General features: G+C 44.4%; 1 protein-coding gene and 1 pseudogene across 5 annotated transcripts in view; one reads left to right on the top strand and one right to left on the bottom strand.

Moving 5' to 3' along the window:
- The window catches only part of APTX (aprataxin), a 30,915-nt gene that overhangs the window by 9,082 nt on the left and 6,028 nt on the right, over window positions 1-15,805 (bottom strand). For 2 of the 4 annotated variants that reach the window (XM_012811684.1, XM_012811685.1), the window contains exons 2-5: window positions 4,839-4,975; window positions 2,856-2,902; window positions 1,951-2,253; window positions 1,297-1,356 (exon numbers count right to left, since the gene is read on the bottom strand). In XM_012811684.1, coding sequence (XP_012667138.1) covers window positions 1,297-1,356; window positions 1,951-2,253; window positions 2,856-2,902; window positions 4,839-4,971 — 543 coding nt within the window. In that variant the 5' untranslated portion in view covers window positions 4,972-4,975. The remainder of the gene's footprint in view (window positions 1-1,296; window positions 1,357-1,950; window positions 2,254-2,855; window positions 2,903-4,838; window positions 4,976-15,805) is intronic. The other 2 variants (XM_023519339.1, XM_023519338.1) reach the window with 2 other exon arrangements.
- On the top strand, window positions 6,153-7,359 carry LOC100963254 (annotated as a pseudogene). The gene has a single exon (XR_001161709.2). The product of XR_001161709.2 is annotated as an annexin A2 pseudogene (transcript).

Below are 15,805 nucleotides of genomic sequence, written 5' to 3'. Positions count from 1 at the left end.
GAGTACCGTGGCATCACAGCTCACTGCAACCTCCAATTCCTGGGCTCAAGCAATTCTCCTGCCTCCACCTCCCAAGTAGCTGGGACTACAGGCGCTGCCACAATGCCCGGCTATTTTTTGGTCGTAGCTGTCATTGTTGTTTGGCAGACCCGGGCTGGATTTGAACCCGCCAGCTGAGGTGTATGTGGCTGGCGCCTTAGCCGCTTGAGCCATAGGCGCCAAGCTGGTTATACTTTTCTTAAGAAACATCTTCAGTGTATAAAAATGGAAATTTTAACAGCTTAGCCTCTAGAGAGTTACTGAACATTGTTACCTTGAAGATGTTACTAGAACTCCAAGTTCAAATGACTGGTTACTTGTGTTGGATGAGGGAAACAGCTGCAATAAAGCCTGGTGAATGTTTCCATCTTGGAAAAAAAAAAAAATAGAGAATTCTCTGTATAGAGAATACACAGAAGATGCAGAGAACAAAACAGTTCCCAAGGATCTAATGTAAAATCTCTACAAGCATAAATTCAAAGACATCCTTCTCCACTCTAAAATAGCAGACTATGTGAGACATACCCGGGTTCTGACAGCCCTATCAGAACTGGCTCCTTGTTAGCCACAATGTAATCAAAGCAAGACTCAAAGGTTCCTCCAAGGATGGGGCACAGTGGCTTATACCAGTAATCCTAGCACTCTGGGAGGCCAAGGCAGGAAGATCACTTGAGCTCAGGAGTTAGAGACCAGCCTAACCAAGAGTGAGCATATTTCTCTACCAAAAATAGAAAAATTAACCAGGTACTGTGTTTATTAACCACTGGTAGTCCCAACTACTCAGGAGACTGAGGGAAGAGGACTGCTTGAACCCAGGAATTTGAGGTTGCTGTGAGCTAGGCTGACGTCACAGCATTCTGGCCTAGGGCAACAGACTCAGAGTCTGTCTCAAAAAAATAAAGATTCTTCCAAGGATGACACCAACTATTAATGCCAGGGCAGTGCAGTATGACAGTCACAATACACTATGTCTGATGCTCCCTTGAAAGGGACAGCACTAAGGTTAACACAGCTTCCCTTAATAACACCAAGAAGTTTAAAAGGGACAAAGCAAAGAGGATATTCATTTGAAGAACTTAGCCTGCCACCAAAGAATTCCAGCTAAACCTTATTATCACTTATTCTCACAGAATAGCCTATTAAAATGAATCTCATTCTAAAGGACTGATATCCTTTGATTTCACTTGTAATCATGAAGTCTGTGGAGTGGTCATTTACAATATGAAATATACTTCAATTCCAAAATTTTTTTCTGACCTGCATTTTGGGGTCCTGCATAGATATCTTCAAGCCTTGACTCCAATGGCCCAGTGATTCCTAAACAAAAAAGGGCAATTTAAATTGCAAAAGCCAATAATTAAATTTGGCAAGAGTTAATCATGTGACAGCAAAGTCCAACCAAACTTTGAATAAGGTTAGTTTTTGAGAATTAAACTAAATCCCCTTTACTTCAATCCATTGCCTTTTAAGATCCTAAGCCCTCTGCATTGCCTTCCTATTCAGAGCTGGCCGTCCAGATGAAAACCAGAAATGACAGAGCATGGATTGAATCATCTTTGCCCTTTCACACACCAACTACAGCCTGACTGAATTTCCACCTTGACACCAGCATGTGAATTACATGATCCACGAAAACTTTTTATAGATATACAAACAACTGGCCCATTTTAGTTGTTCAATATTAAGGACACTGCCATTATTGTCCTACTTTCAAGTTTCTCATCTCAGGAATTCAAGAGAAAAGCCCATAAAGGGATATTCATCCAAGTGATTATCATGCCTCAAACAAGTGACTCTTTCATCATGTTTAATAACCTCTCTTACATGTCTGGAATTTAGTGTACAAAATAATTAACTAGTCATCATACCTCATCTAATCTCCATGTCATCTACCACTCACACTACCCTCACCTTTTTCATAGGTGCATCTTTTCCCTTCTTTAGGGGCACAGAGCATTGGCTGAGACTGCTCCCAAGTCCCAGCCCTGTCCCAGACTCAGCTCCCTGGGCAGCATCCTCTTCTATAGAATCAGGGTTGCCTGACCATTTTCTCTTCCTGTGTGTTTCCAGGCCAAAGCTCTCTGCTTCTTCTTCAAACTCTACAATATATGGATAAAGTTCATTCACCATATGGAGAACCTGGCCAGGCTGCAGCGTCACCTCTTGGTCCTTCCCAATTATAACTGAGTCAATGCTGGTAGGATTGACCCCTACCTATAAAATAAATAATCAAAGATTAATTATAATAATAGGGATAACACCATTAGTAATATAGCCACCACCATGTTAACCAAGCACCTTGTTTAATGTTCACCTATATTACTATCACTTCCACAAACGACAGAGAAGCCTTCATTGGCTGGCAGATACTCTAAAGCAAATAGCATAAGAAAATCAAGTATAAGGCTGAGCTGTGGCTCAAAGGAGTAGGGTGCTGGCCCCATATGCTGGAGGTGGCGGGTATAAACCCAGCCCTGGCCAAAAACTGCAAAAAAAAAAAAAAAAAAAGACATCAAGCCACAGGCGCCTGTGGCTCAGTGAGTAGGGCGCCGGCCCCTTATACTGAGGATGGTGGATTCGAACCCAGCCCCAGCCAAACTGCAACAAAAAAATAGCTGGTTGTGGCAGGCACCTGTAGTCCCAGCTACTCAGAAGATTGAGGCAAGAGAATCGCCTAAGCCCAAGAGCTGGATGTTGCTTGAGCTGTGACACCACTGCACTCTGCTGAGGGCGACAAGATGAGACACTATCTCTAAAAAAAAAAAAAAAAGGAAAATCAAGTATGAATTGGAAATACAAGTTACAAACACACATACCTGCTTTACATTGACATATCCCTTGTTACACTCTGCTTTCAACTGCACTGAAAGAGATTAGAAAAAGTTAAACACAAATGCAACAAAGTACCAGGCACTTGCTCCTGTTTTCCCTACAGGACAAAAGGGCCTCACTGCAGGAGACAGCTGAACAGATGTCTCCTCACACACCCATGAGTAACTATTATGCAGCTGACTGGAGCTCCCAATCCTTCCACAAAATAGCCAACCACATACATACTCCCTAAGCAATTTATATATCCCTGTGAGGCAGCTTCAATGAATCCCCACAAGTTTCCTTATCCCAGAGTCCCAGGCCTGCTCAGGATCATAGACTCTACAGCCAGGAAAGAAGACCCATTTCTCTCACTTGGGAGAGGATTAAATCAGTCTTCAACTAGTTTTAAAAAAAAATTATCAGATACCTTCAACAGAGATAAAGGTAAAAGATACATTCATAGAAAATAGAAATTCAGCTAGCCTTAGATAGGAGGATTGGAAAGAATGTTCTAGACAGAGGACTGCAAGGACAGAATGGTCTAAACATGTGTAAGAAGCCGTTAACACAGCTTGGCACCTGTGGCTCAAGCGGCTAAGGCGCCAGCCACATACACCTAAGGTGGTGGGTTCGAATCCCCAGCCTGGGCCCGCCAAACAACAATGATGGCTGCAACCAAAAAAATGGCCGGACATTGTGGTGGGCGCCTATAGTCCCAGCTACTTGGGAGGCAGAGGCAGGAGACTCGCTTGAGCCCAGGAGTTGGAGGTTGCTGTGAGCTGTGATGCCATGGGGGGACAGCTTGAGGCTGTCTCAAAAAAAAAAAAAAGCCGTTAACATTAAACACATCATTCTGATAAATGAACAAAGTATCTGCAGTTGGGACTGGGAGCAAAGAAGAACTATAGGCTCACCAGGAAGAACAGGCTGATACACACACATATCCCTACAGTTGCTATTGTGACAAAGGAGACAGAGAGAGAAGCAGTGGCTACTTCTGTATCTTGGGCCAACCAGCTCAAGCATGGCTTTTTTTCCCCTCTACTTTGTTTAATTCCATAGGAAAGAACATAATCAGTGCTGCAGCTTCCAACTTTCCAAGTCTAAAGTCTACACTTGGGAAACCCATGGAGATCACACTGCAGGCAGCAGCGAGCATGTCCGAAGTTTATAGGAAGTAACAAGGTATACAGTTAGGCTTCTTCCTAGAGGCAGGGATTTTCGTTTTATTAAACCCTAAGAAATACAGGAGCTGGATGCCATAGTCTTTTTTTTTTTTTTTTTTTTTTGAGAGAGAGGCTCAAGCTGTCCCCCTCAGTAGAGTGCTGTGGCATCACAGCTCATAGCAACCTCCAACTCCTGGGCTCAAGCGATTCTCCTGCCTCAGCCTCCAAAGTAGCTGGGACCACAGGCGCCTGCCACAACGCCTGGCTATTTTTTTTGGTTGCAGCCATCATTGCTGTTTGGCGGGCCCGGGCTGGATTCGAACCCGCCACCTTAGGTGTATGTGGCTGGCACTTTAGCCACTTGAGCCACAGGCACCGAGCCGATGCCATAGTCTTATAAAAGACACTACCCTCTGTATGGGGCAATATATAAAGGATGGCACCCCGCCATCACTTCTCAGACATGTTTTCACCTATAAACTCCACTTTATCTGTCTTGCTGCCCAGTAAACAGTCTCCCTGGACAAAGCAGGATGTAGGACTCAATCCCACCATCCCATGATAACAAGGTGGAACCTGCCTGCTCCCAACTCTCACTCACCCTGCCTTGAATGTTACCACACTGGGAGGATTAAATCAGGGATAAATAGGGCTCTGGAATTGGCTAAAGGGCTCAGTTCCTGAGTTCTATTTTTGGCAGTTTTATTTTGTAATATTTTGATAGCTTTCCCATTAAAAGCACTCAGGAAATGTCATCCTTGGTTATCCCTATCTTACAGAAACAAACATGATAATCTCCACATCCTTAGGCCCACTAACCTTGCTGACGGGAACATTTCTTATCAGTGATCTTGGTCTCTGGGCCACGCCCAATCACAACTGCTTCCAAATGGGGAAGTTTGATCCGCTGGTGCCGGCTGTCCTGTCTCACCAACCAGCATACCCGCATCATTGCTCTGAGAGACAAAATAAAGAGAATCACTGGAACAATGGATCCACTGCACAAGACCCCCAGGGCCACATCCCAGCACCACCACAATGTGATTTATCAGCTGTTCATCTTGAAGCAAGTGACTTCACCTCCCTGGTCTCAATTTCCTCACCTGTAAACCACGATAATGAAACATGCTAAGCAATCAAATATTTGTTACACATCTTTCATATACTCTATGCGCTGAACATCAGGCTATCTGCTAAGGATCAAAATGTAAATAAAACAGGGACATTGGGCTGGGCACAGTGGCTCAGGCCTGTAATCCTAGCACTCTGGGAGGCTGAGGCTGACAGATTGCCTGAGCTCACAGGTTTGAGACCAGCCTGAGCCTGAGGGAGATCCCATTCCCAACCCTCTAAAAATAGCCGGGCGTTGTAGCAAGTGCCTGTAGTTCCAGCTACTGCGGAGGCTGAGGCAAGAGGATCACTTAAGACCAAGAGTCTGAGGTTGCTGTGGGCTATGATGCCATAGCACTCTACCAAGGGGCGACAAAGTAAGACTCTGTCTCAAAAAAATAAATAAAGGGGTTCAGAGTACAGTGGGGCCGATTCATATTGAGGGGCTCAGAGTACAGTGGGACAGATTCATATTGAAATGCAGTTAGTTTATGTTGCCTACAGAAGATCCAAGGGTCAAGTTGGGATACATATAGGTATGAAGCTCAGGAGAGAGGAATGGACTAAATGTATATATTTGAGAACAAGTAACACGTTATAGAAGCTGAGGCAAAGAGTGAAGATGAGATCACCCAAGGAAGTGGAAAAAGAAATTATGGGCAGCGACAGGACCAGATTTTTAGGATGCCTTTTTTGACTCCAGAATGCTCAATCCTCTAACTCCTAGGTTCTTCTAGAAATGTTGTCTACGGTCAAGGCAGCACTTCTGCCCTCTGCACAAAGCAAAAAGAAACCCAATTTTTAAAAATCAGAGTTTCATTACCATCTGCAAAAATAAGACAATGCAGAGTACAATGAGCAAATGAGAGCTCAGGAGGTACAAAATTCATAGGAAATGATGAGTGTGAGTACATACATATATGCTTAGTAGGTAAACTCCTATAGGTGAAAGCTTCCAGAAACCACCCTGTTGGAGAAGGCCTGGAGCCAAGGGGAATGGTAAAGAAATGGAATGTAGGCTTGGCAACTGGGTACGCAAGCAGCTCTCGGCACCCGGCCCAGCTTCTTTCAAAATGTCTACTGTTCATGAGATTCTGTGCAAGCTCAGCTTGGAGGGTGACCACTCCACACCCACAAGTGCATATGGGTCAGTCAAAGCCTACACCAACTTTGATGCTGAGTGGGATGCTTTGAACATCGAGACAGCCATCAAGACCAAAGTGTGGATGAGGTCACCATTGTCAACATTTTGACCAACCGCAGCAATACACAGAGACAGGAATCAGCACTGAAGTCAGCCTTATCTCGCCACCTGGAGACGGTGATTTTGGGCCTCCTGAAGACACCTGCTCAGTATGATGCTTCAGAGCTAAAAGCTTCCATGAAGGGGCTGGGAACTGACGAGGACTCCCTCATTGAGATCATCTGCTCCAGGATCAACCAGGAGCTGCAGGAAATTAGCAGTGTCTACAAGGAAATGTACAAGACTGACCTGGAGAAGGACATTTTTTCTGATACATCTGGAGATTTCTGCAAGCTGAGGGCTACCCTCACAAAGGGTAGAAGAGCAGAGGATGGCTCAGTCATTGATTATGAACTGATTGACCAAGACGCCTGGGATCTCTATGATGCTGGAGTGAAGAGGAAAGAAACAGATGTTCCCAAGTGGATCAGCATAAGACAGAGTTGAGTGTGTGCCACCTCCAGAAAGTATTTGATAGGTATAAGAGCTATAGCCCTTACGACATGTTGGAGAGCATCAAGAGGAAGTCAAAGGAGACTTGGAGACTGCGTTCCTGAACCTGGTCCAGTGCATTCAGAACAAGCCCCTGTACTTTGCTGATCGGTTGTATGACTCCATGAAGGGCAAAGGTACTCGCGATAAGGTCCTGATTAGAATCATGGTCGCCCGCAGTGAAGCGGACATGTTGAAAATCAGGTCTGAGTTCAAGAGAAAGTACGGCAAGTCCCTGTACTATTACATCCAGCAAGACGCTAAGGGTGACTCCCAGAAAGCGCTGCTGTACCTGTGCGGGGGAGACGACTGAAGCCTGGCCCGAACGGTTTCCAGCGTCCAGGAACGCGCTCCCTGTGCTTCCAGCTAACAGGCCTAGAAAACCAGCTTGCGCCTAACAGCCCCCGTGGCCATTCCTGTGAGGATAAAGTTAGCATTGCCCCCAGCCTTGTTTTAGCTCCCTGAGCATCGCCTGGCTTTCTTGTGTAGTCTCTCCTTTAACATTCATGAGTTCCCTCTCATGAACATTCCGGCTCAGCACCTGTGGCTTAAGCGGCTAAGGCGCCAGCCACATACACCTGAACTGGCAGGCTCAAATCCAGCCCAGGCCACCAAACAACAATGACGGCTGCAACCAAAAAAATAGCCGGGCGTTGTGGTGGGCGCCTGTAGTCCCAGCTACTTGAGAGGTGGAGACAGGAGAGCCCAGGAGTTGGAGGTTGCTGTGAGCTGTGATGCCATAGCACTCTACCCAGGGCGACAGCTTGAGGCTCTGTCTAAAAAAAACAGAAATGAACATTCCAAGGAGTGGGAAGTGAAGTCTGAGATGTGAAACACTCTACCTCTTGTGTCCTGTGTCCTAAACAGATGAATAAACTGAATTTTTACTTTAAAAAAAAGAAAGAAAGAAATGGAATGGGAAAGGCATTCCATTTTTAAAAGCACAAGTGATAATTTCAGCAACAGCAAGCCATGTTTCCAATGGCAGAAACCAGACTCAGATGGCTGAACCAGAGAAGCTGCCCCACAGTCACAAGAAAAATAGCACAGATGTTGAAAACTTGGCAACTAGGTTGAAGTTTTGTTTTTTATTTTGGTTTGGTTTTTTTGAGACAGAGTCTTACTGTGTTGCCCTTAGTAAAGTACCATGGCGTCATAGCTCACAGCAACCACAAACTCTTGGGCTCAAGTGATTTTCTTGCCTCAGTCTCCTCAGTAGCTGAGACTACAGGCGCCCACTACAACGCCTGGCTATTTCTAAGAGATGGGGTCTCAGTCTTGCTCAGGCTAGCAATCCACCAGCCTCGGCCTCCCAGAGTGCTAGGATTACAGGCATGAGCCACCGGGCATGGCCTTTAAGCTGAAGTTTAGGTTCAACATAATCAGAAGGAAACTTCTCAGTAAGATGAAACAAGAGAATTCAAAAGAGTACATTGCCAAAGGCTGTGTGTAGGCAGTCACCAGAGGAGAAATCTAGAGTCAGCAATTAGTCAGGAGGCTGTTAACATAATATGGGCCAGAGAGGTCCGTGCTGCAGTTCTGTTTGTCTCTGTGAGGCAGTGATGCAAAAGTGTGGAAAGGCAGATGTAAATTTAAAATCCTAAACCTGGAGTCTCAAATGATGGTGCTACAGGCAGGTCCCGCTTCATGCTATGTGTTCCAAGGGACATCTATTGGCACTTGCTGGAAACTAATGAATAAGCAGATAACAAATGAAAGTAAAGTATGTGTTCGTTAGGCCCTGGGAAATAAGTCACATGGTAACTGACTACGTGAAAGGGACAACCTTGCAAAAATAGCAAGAACAGGAAAATATCTAATCCTGCAATTTTCTAGTAACAGTTAAAGATCAATCCTATAAATTCTCCTGCTAACAGGCACCTACCCCTCAAGAGTTCTGTTTTGCACTTCAGAAATGGGCAGGACAGACAGGAGAGACAACTCTTTTTTTTTTGAGACAAAGTCTCACTATGTCGCCCTGGGTAGAGTGCCGTGGCATCACAGCTCACAGCAACCTCAAGTTCTTGGGCTTAAGCGATTCTCTTGCCTCAGCCTCCCAAGTAGCTGGGACTATAGGCACCCACCACAATATCCCAGCTATTTTTTGGTTGGAATCGTCATTGTTGTTGGCAGGCCTGGGCTGGATTCAAACCCTCCAGCTCCAGTGTACATGGCTGGTGCCCTAGCCACTGACCTACAGGTGCTGAGCCACACAGAGAGGCAAATCTTTCTCTTTCAAAATTGCTTTTTTGACAATCTGCTTTACAGAGTTCTTGAGTGAACAGCCAGAGAAGGAACTTCAGGCCCCAGCCATATCTTAAGGACACTTACATCTTCTGTAACAATTCCAGATAATCTCATCTCCACAGAAAAGCTGACAAATCAGCTCTTGGATTTTGACATCCAGCCCAGCTTGTTATCTACCCACTGCCAAGAAGAAAGTGGATAAAGCAGTTTCTTGACTGTACCCCGCCAATCTACACCCCCTTTAAAATTAGCTAGCCACTTGGCCTCAAGTGCTGGCATTCTTCCTTTCTCCTTTTGGATCCCATGACAGCTCCCTGTTTTCTTTTTTGCTTTTTTCCCTCACTCTCTTTCACTCTCCTACTCCCTCTCTCCTCTAAGATAAAAAAACTTTTTACTTTTATATATCCTATTCTCTTTGTGAGAAATTTTTCTCAACCTGCCAACACCTACTAAGCTTTCCACCCTAACACTACTTATCCTGACATTAAGAGAAACCAGAAGAGAGCACAGTCTGAGAGCAGGGACGAGGAGGAATCCAATGGGGAGCAAAAAACATGGCTGGCTGATGCAGGATAATAGGAACTACCCCTCCTGGGGCGCACTCCTGAGGATCTAGGACTATAGGCGCTCACCACATGCCTGGCTTTTTTGAGACATAGTCTCACTGTGTCGCCCTCAATAGAGTGCCATAGCATCACAGCTCACAACCTCAAACTCTTGGGATTAAGGGATTCTCTTGTCTCAGCCTCCCAAGTACCCAGGATTACAGGCACCCACCACAACACATGGCTATTTTTTTATCGCAGTTGTCATTATTGTTCAGCAGACTGGAGCTTGGTTCAAACCTGCCTGCCTGGGTGTATGTGGCCAACGCCCTAACCACTGAAGTATGGGCGCCAAGCCTGGCTGTTTTAGAGACGGGGTCTCACTCTTGCTCAGGCTGGTCTCAAACTCCTGAACTCAAGCAATCCACCCACCTCAGCCTTCCAGATTGCTAGCATTACAGGTTAGTTCAAGCTAGGCATGAGCACCAGAGCATTTTAGAATATGGTGAGCACAGAAGGATGGGTATTCCTGAATGTTCAATCCAGTCCCTCTAGTGAAACTCCATAAACTGAAAACTCTGTCGCATGCTCATTTTTGCTTAGCAATATAAACCTAGCACCTAATACAATACTTGGCACACTGCAAGCATGCAACAAACATTTACAAGTGAATGACCAGATGACAACCCTATCCAGGTTCTCTTTCCTTCCTCCTCTCTTCCTCTCCTCAGGTTCTTCATAAGATGGAGTGCTCGGCTTCTCTCTTTGGGCAATCCCATATATCCTCACCTCTAGATGGTGAATCCCAATTCTCTATTTTTAGCTTTATATCTTTCATTGAAGAGTCATGGGAATTGGTCAGAAAGAAATTGTTATTTCTTAAAGAACCCAAGTGATCTAATAGGCCACATAGGTCAGAAATCTGATAACCTGGAACAATATGCCCAATACAATTTTTTGCTGTTGACTCAAATAAATGACTGAGGCAAAAATCTCAATTAATGGAGGTTTATTAAGCCAACATTTTGAGAATGTGCCTGGAACATTGTCCAGCTGTGGCTGTTTTTTCTGAAGAAGACATTAGAACCTTAGCATTTTAAAGGCATACAAAGTGCTAGCCAGGCACAGTGGCTCATTCTTGTAATACTAGTACTCTGGGAGGCTAAAGACAGCTAAGATTGCTTGAGCTCAGCAATTGGAGAGCAGCCTGAGGCAGAGCAATATCCTGTCTCTACTAAACATAAAAAAAAAAAAAAAAACTAGCCCTGGGTTGCTGTGAGCTATGATGATGCCATGGCACTCTAGTCAGGGAAACAGAGAGCGACTCTATCTCAAAAATTAAAAGTAGGCTCAGCGCCTGTGGCTCAAGCGGCTAAGGAGCCAGCCACATACACCTAAGGTGGTGGGTTCGAATCCCCAGCCCGGGCCCGCCAAACAACAATGATGGCTGCAACCAAAAAATGGCCAGGCGTTGTGGCGGGTGCCTGTAGTCCCAGCTACTTGGGAGGCTGAGGCGGGAGACTCGCTTGAGCCCAGGAGTTGGAGGTTGCTGTGAGTGTGATGCCATGGCACTCTACCCAGGGGGACAGCTTGAGGCTCCGTCTCAAAAAAAAAAAAAATTAAAAGTAAACATAAAAAATAAAGGAATACAAGGAGAATAAAAAAGGGAGGGGAGAGGAGCTTATGAGGTAGCAGCTACATCCTTGTGAGGCCCAAGAAATCTATATTTTACATAAAATAAGGGAGTGAAGGAAGCATCTACTATGTAGATGTCCCTGGGTAGGTGAAAGAATGCCTGATTATGTTTTGTTTCCAGTTTTGTTACTTGTAAGATAAACTTCTAATTAATTATTAGCATGGAATGAATAGGCTTTAGTCTTAGGTGCTAGATATAGATACAATGTGCATGTCATTATATATGGGAGGTTTACAAGAAATTTCTTTTTTTGTTTGAGACAGAGTCTCACTTTGTCACCCTTGGTAGAGTGCCATGACATCACAGCTCACAACAACCTCCAACTCTTGGGATGTAGAGATTCTCTTGCCTCAGCCTACTAAGTAGCTGGGCGATAGGCACCCACCAAAATACCTGGCTGTTTTTTTAGAGACAGGATCTTGCTCTTGCTCAGGCTGGTCTCAAATCTGTGAGCTCAAGCAATCCACCCACCTTGGCCTCCCAGAATGCTAGGATTATAGGCCTGAGCCACCTGGCCTGGCCCAAGAAATTTCTTAATGAATGATCTATGTGGCTAGCTCTTCACAGGTGCCTAAGGCTGTGATTTTCTTTTTACACTCTTTGCTCTTCTTCAAAATCTTCCAGGGAAAGCATTGCAGAAGACCTGAGTTTATGGTTGTATTATTATTCTTTTTTTTTTTTTTGAGACAGAGCCTCAAGCTATCCCCTGGATAGAGTGCTGTGGCATCACAGCTCACAGCAACCTCCAACTCCTGGGCTCAAGCGAGTCTCCTGCCTCTGCCTTCCAAGTAGCTGGGACCACAGGCGCCTGCCACAATGCCTGGCTATTTTTTTTTTGGTTGCAGCCATCATTGTTATTTGGCAGGCTCCGGGCTGGATTCGAACTCACCACCTTAGGTGTATGTGGCTGGCGCCTTAGCCACTTGAGCCACAGGCACCGAGTCATATTATTATTCTTTAATGAAATCTCATGCCACTATAAAAGTTCATTTTTAGGAAATCATGTCTCTCAGAGGAGGAAAAATTTAAGTCATGAAGGACCAATGTCAAAAAATTGTAGGTAAATAAAACTCAAAAATGACTGATAAGAGCTGGGCACAGTAGCTCACACCTGTAATCCTAGCACTCTGGGAAGTCAAAGCAGGTAGATCACCTGAGCTCATGAGTTCAGCCTCAATAAGAATGAGATTCTGTCTCTATTAAAAACAGAAAAACTAGCCAGGCCTTGTAGCAGCCACCAGTAGTCCCAGCTACTCAAGAGGCAAAGAATTCCTTGAGCCCAAAAGTTTGAGGTTGTTGTGAGCAATGAACACCATAGCACTCTAACCAGAGCAACACTCTGTCTCAAAAAAAAAAAAAAAAGACTGACAAGGCTAGAATCCAACAATGAAGTTATTACATATGTTATTTTCTGAGCCGGCATGGTGACTCACACCTATAATCCTAGCACTCTGGGAGGCTGAGGCAGGTAGACTGCCTGAGCTCATGGGCTCAAGACCAGCCTTAGCAAGAGTTAGGCTCCCATCTCTAAAAATGGCCGGACACTTGAGGCGGGAGCCTGTAGTCACAGCTACTTGGTAGGCTGAGGCAAAAGAGTCACTCGAACCCAAGAGTTTGAAGTTTTGGTGAGCTGTGATGCCACTCTACTGAGTATGACAAAGTGAAATTTTGTCTCAAAAAATACGTATATGTATGAATATATATATACGATTTTTTTTTTTTTGAGACAGTGTCTCAAGCTGTCCCCCGGGATAGAGTGCTGTGGCATCATAGCTCACAGCAACCTCCAACTCTTGGGCTCAAGCAACCCCCCTGCCTCAGTATTTTTTTTTTCTATTTTTAGTAGAGACGGAGTCTTGATTTTGCTCAGGCTGGTCTTGAACTCATGAGGCCAAGCAATCCACCCACCTTGGACTCCCAGAGTGCTAGTATTACAGGTATGAGCCACCATGCCCAGCCATTATATATATTATTTTTTGAAACATAATTTTCTCTCTTTTCTCTCTCTAGTTTTTCATTACAAAGATGGAAATGTTCTAAACTTGCATGGCCTAATAAGGCAGCCACCATCAAGCATCTAAAGTGTAGCTACTATGACAGGGGAACTGAACTTTTTACTCCAGATAGATTTTTTTTACTTAAATTTAAATAACTACATGTGGTGGGAGCTACCATAATATCCATCATACTCGTGAAACTTGCCCCAGCCCTGATCAATCTCAAATCCCTCAGTCTTGAAGACCCCCACACTCTAAACCCACAAGAGTTACTTATTTCAACTCCCACTCCTCTTCACTCAACTAGGCAAGTCCCACTTGCCTATCCCTCTCTGGTTCCCTCTCCCAGATACACACACATACACGCATACTTCATTTTATCGCACTTCATTTTACTGTGCTTCATGAATATTACATTTTTTACAAATTGAAGGCTTGTGGCAACGCTGCGTCAAGCAAGTCTCTCAGCACTGTTTTCCAACAGCACATGCTCACTTCATGACTCTGTCACATTTTGGTAATTCTCACAATGTTTCAAACTTTTTCATTATTATATCTGTTATGGTGATGTGTGATCAGGATTCTTTGGTGTTACTAGAAAAAAATGTTGTGCAAGACTTTTTTTTTTTTGAGACAGAGTCTCATTCTGTTGCCCTGACCAGAGAGTACTGTGGCACCATAGCTCACAGCAACTTCAAACTCTTGAGCTCAAGCCATTCTCTTGGCCTCAGCCTCCCAAGTAGTGGGGACTACAGGCACCCACCACAACGCCCAGCTACTGTGTAGGACTTTCAATAAAACTATAAAGAAGTCAATGCCTGGTTTCAAAGATTTAAATGACAGGCTGACTCTCTTGTTAGGGACAAATGTAGCTGGTGACTACGTTGATGTCAATGCTCATTTACTATTTCAAAAATTCTAGGGTCCTTAAAAATTATGCTACAGCTACTCTGCCCTATAAATGGAACAAAGCTAGATGACAGCACAACTGGTTATAGCATGGTTTAATAATTTTTTTTTTTTTTTTGCAGTTTTTGGCCAGGGCTGGGTTTGAACCCAGCATATGGGCTCCAGCATATGGGACCAGCACCCTACCCCTTTGAGCCACAGGCGCTGCCCAGGTTTAATGAATATTTTGAGCCCTCTCTTGAGACCTACTGCTCAGAAAAAAAAATATTCCTTTCAAAATACTACCATTCATTGACAACACACCTGGCCACCCAAGCACTCTTATGGAGGAGATTAACATTGTTTTAATGCCTGATAATACAACATCCAATCTGCAGCCCATGAGTGGAATAATCTCGACTTTCAAGTCATATTATTTAAGAAATATTTGTAGGAGATAATTACGTGTGTGTGTGTGTGTGTGTGTGTGTGTAATTTCATAAAGCTGTAGCCACCATAGAAAGTGATTCCTCTGATGAATCTAGCCAAAGTAAATTAAAAACTTTCTACAGACCCAGCACAGTGGCTCACACCTGTAATCCTAGCACTCTGGGAGGCGATAGCGGGTGTACTGCCTGAGCTCACCGGATAAAGACCAGCCTGAGCCAGAGCAAATCATCACCTATAAAAAAGAAAAAAATACCTGGGTGTTGTGGTGGGGGCCTATAGTCCCTTCCCACTTGGAAGGCTGAGGCAAGAGAATCACTTAAGCCCAGGAGTTTGCCCAAGAGTTTAAGGTTGCTGTGAGCTGTGACACCACCACACTCTACAGAGGGTGAGAAAATGAGACTCGAAAAAGAAAGGAAAAAAAAAAAAAGCCGCGTGTGGTGGTTCACACCTGTAATCCTAGCACTCTGAGAGGCCGCAGCAGGTGGATTGCTTGAGCTCATAAGTTCAAGACCAGCCTGAGCAAAAACAAGACCCTGTCTCTACTAAAAATAGAAAAACTGAGGCAAGAGTATCGTTTGAGCCCACATTGGAGGTTGCTGTGAACTTATGAGGCCACAGCACTCTACCCAGGGCAACAGCTTGAGACATTATCTCAAAAAAGAAAAACAAAAAAGAAAAGATCCACTATCCTAGATGCCATTAAGAAAAACCATGGTTCATGAGAGGAAGTCAAAAACATCAACATTAACAGGGAGTTTGGAAGTTTATTTCAGCCTTCATGGATGACTTTTAGGGGTTCAAGAATTTGTGAAGGAAGAAATTGTATATGGGGTGGAAACAGCAAAGAAACCAGAAGTGGAGTTTGAAGATTTGACTAAATTGCTGCAATCTCATGATCAAACTTAAACAAATGAGGAGCAGCTTTTTATAAATGAGCAAAGAAAGTGGTTTCTTGAGATGAAATCTACTCCAGGGTGAAGATGCTATGAACTCTGTCATTTTTATCAATATTACATAAACTCTGTTGATAAATCAGCAACAGAGTTTAAAAGGATTGAATTCGGCTCGGCGCCTGCAGCTCAAGTGGCTAAGGCGCCAGCCATGTACACCCAAGGTGG

This window comes from Otolemur garnettii, unplaced genomic scaffold (assembly GCF_000181295.1).
Source record: "Otolemur garnettii isolate 467f Iridium unplaced genomic scaffold, OtoGar3 scaffold00172, whole genome shotgun sequence".
NCBI classification, from domain to species: domain Eukaryota; kingdom Metazoa; phylum Chordata; class Mammalia; order Primates; family Galagidae; genus Otolemur; species Otolemur garnettii.
The sequence above is the reverse complement of the archived record's forward strand: the minus strand, read 5'-3'. Positions and strand labels throughout refer to the sequence as shown.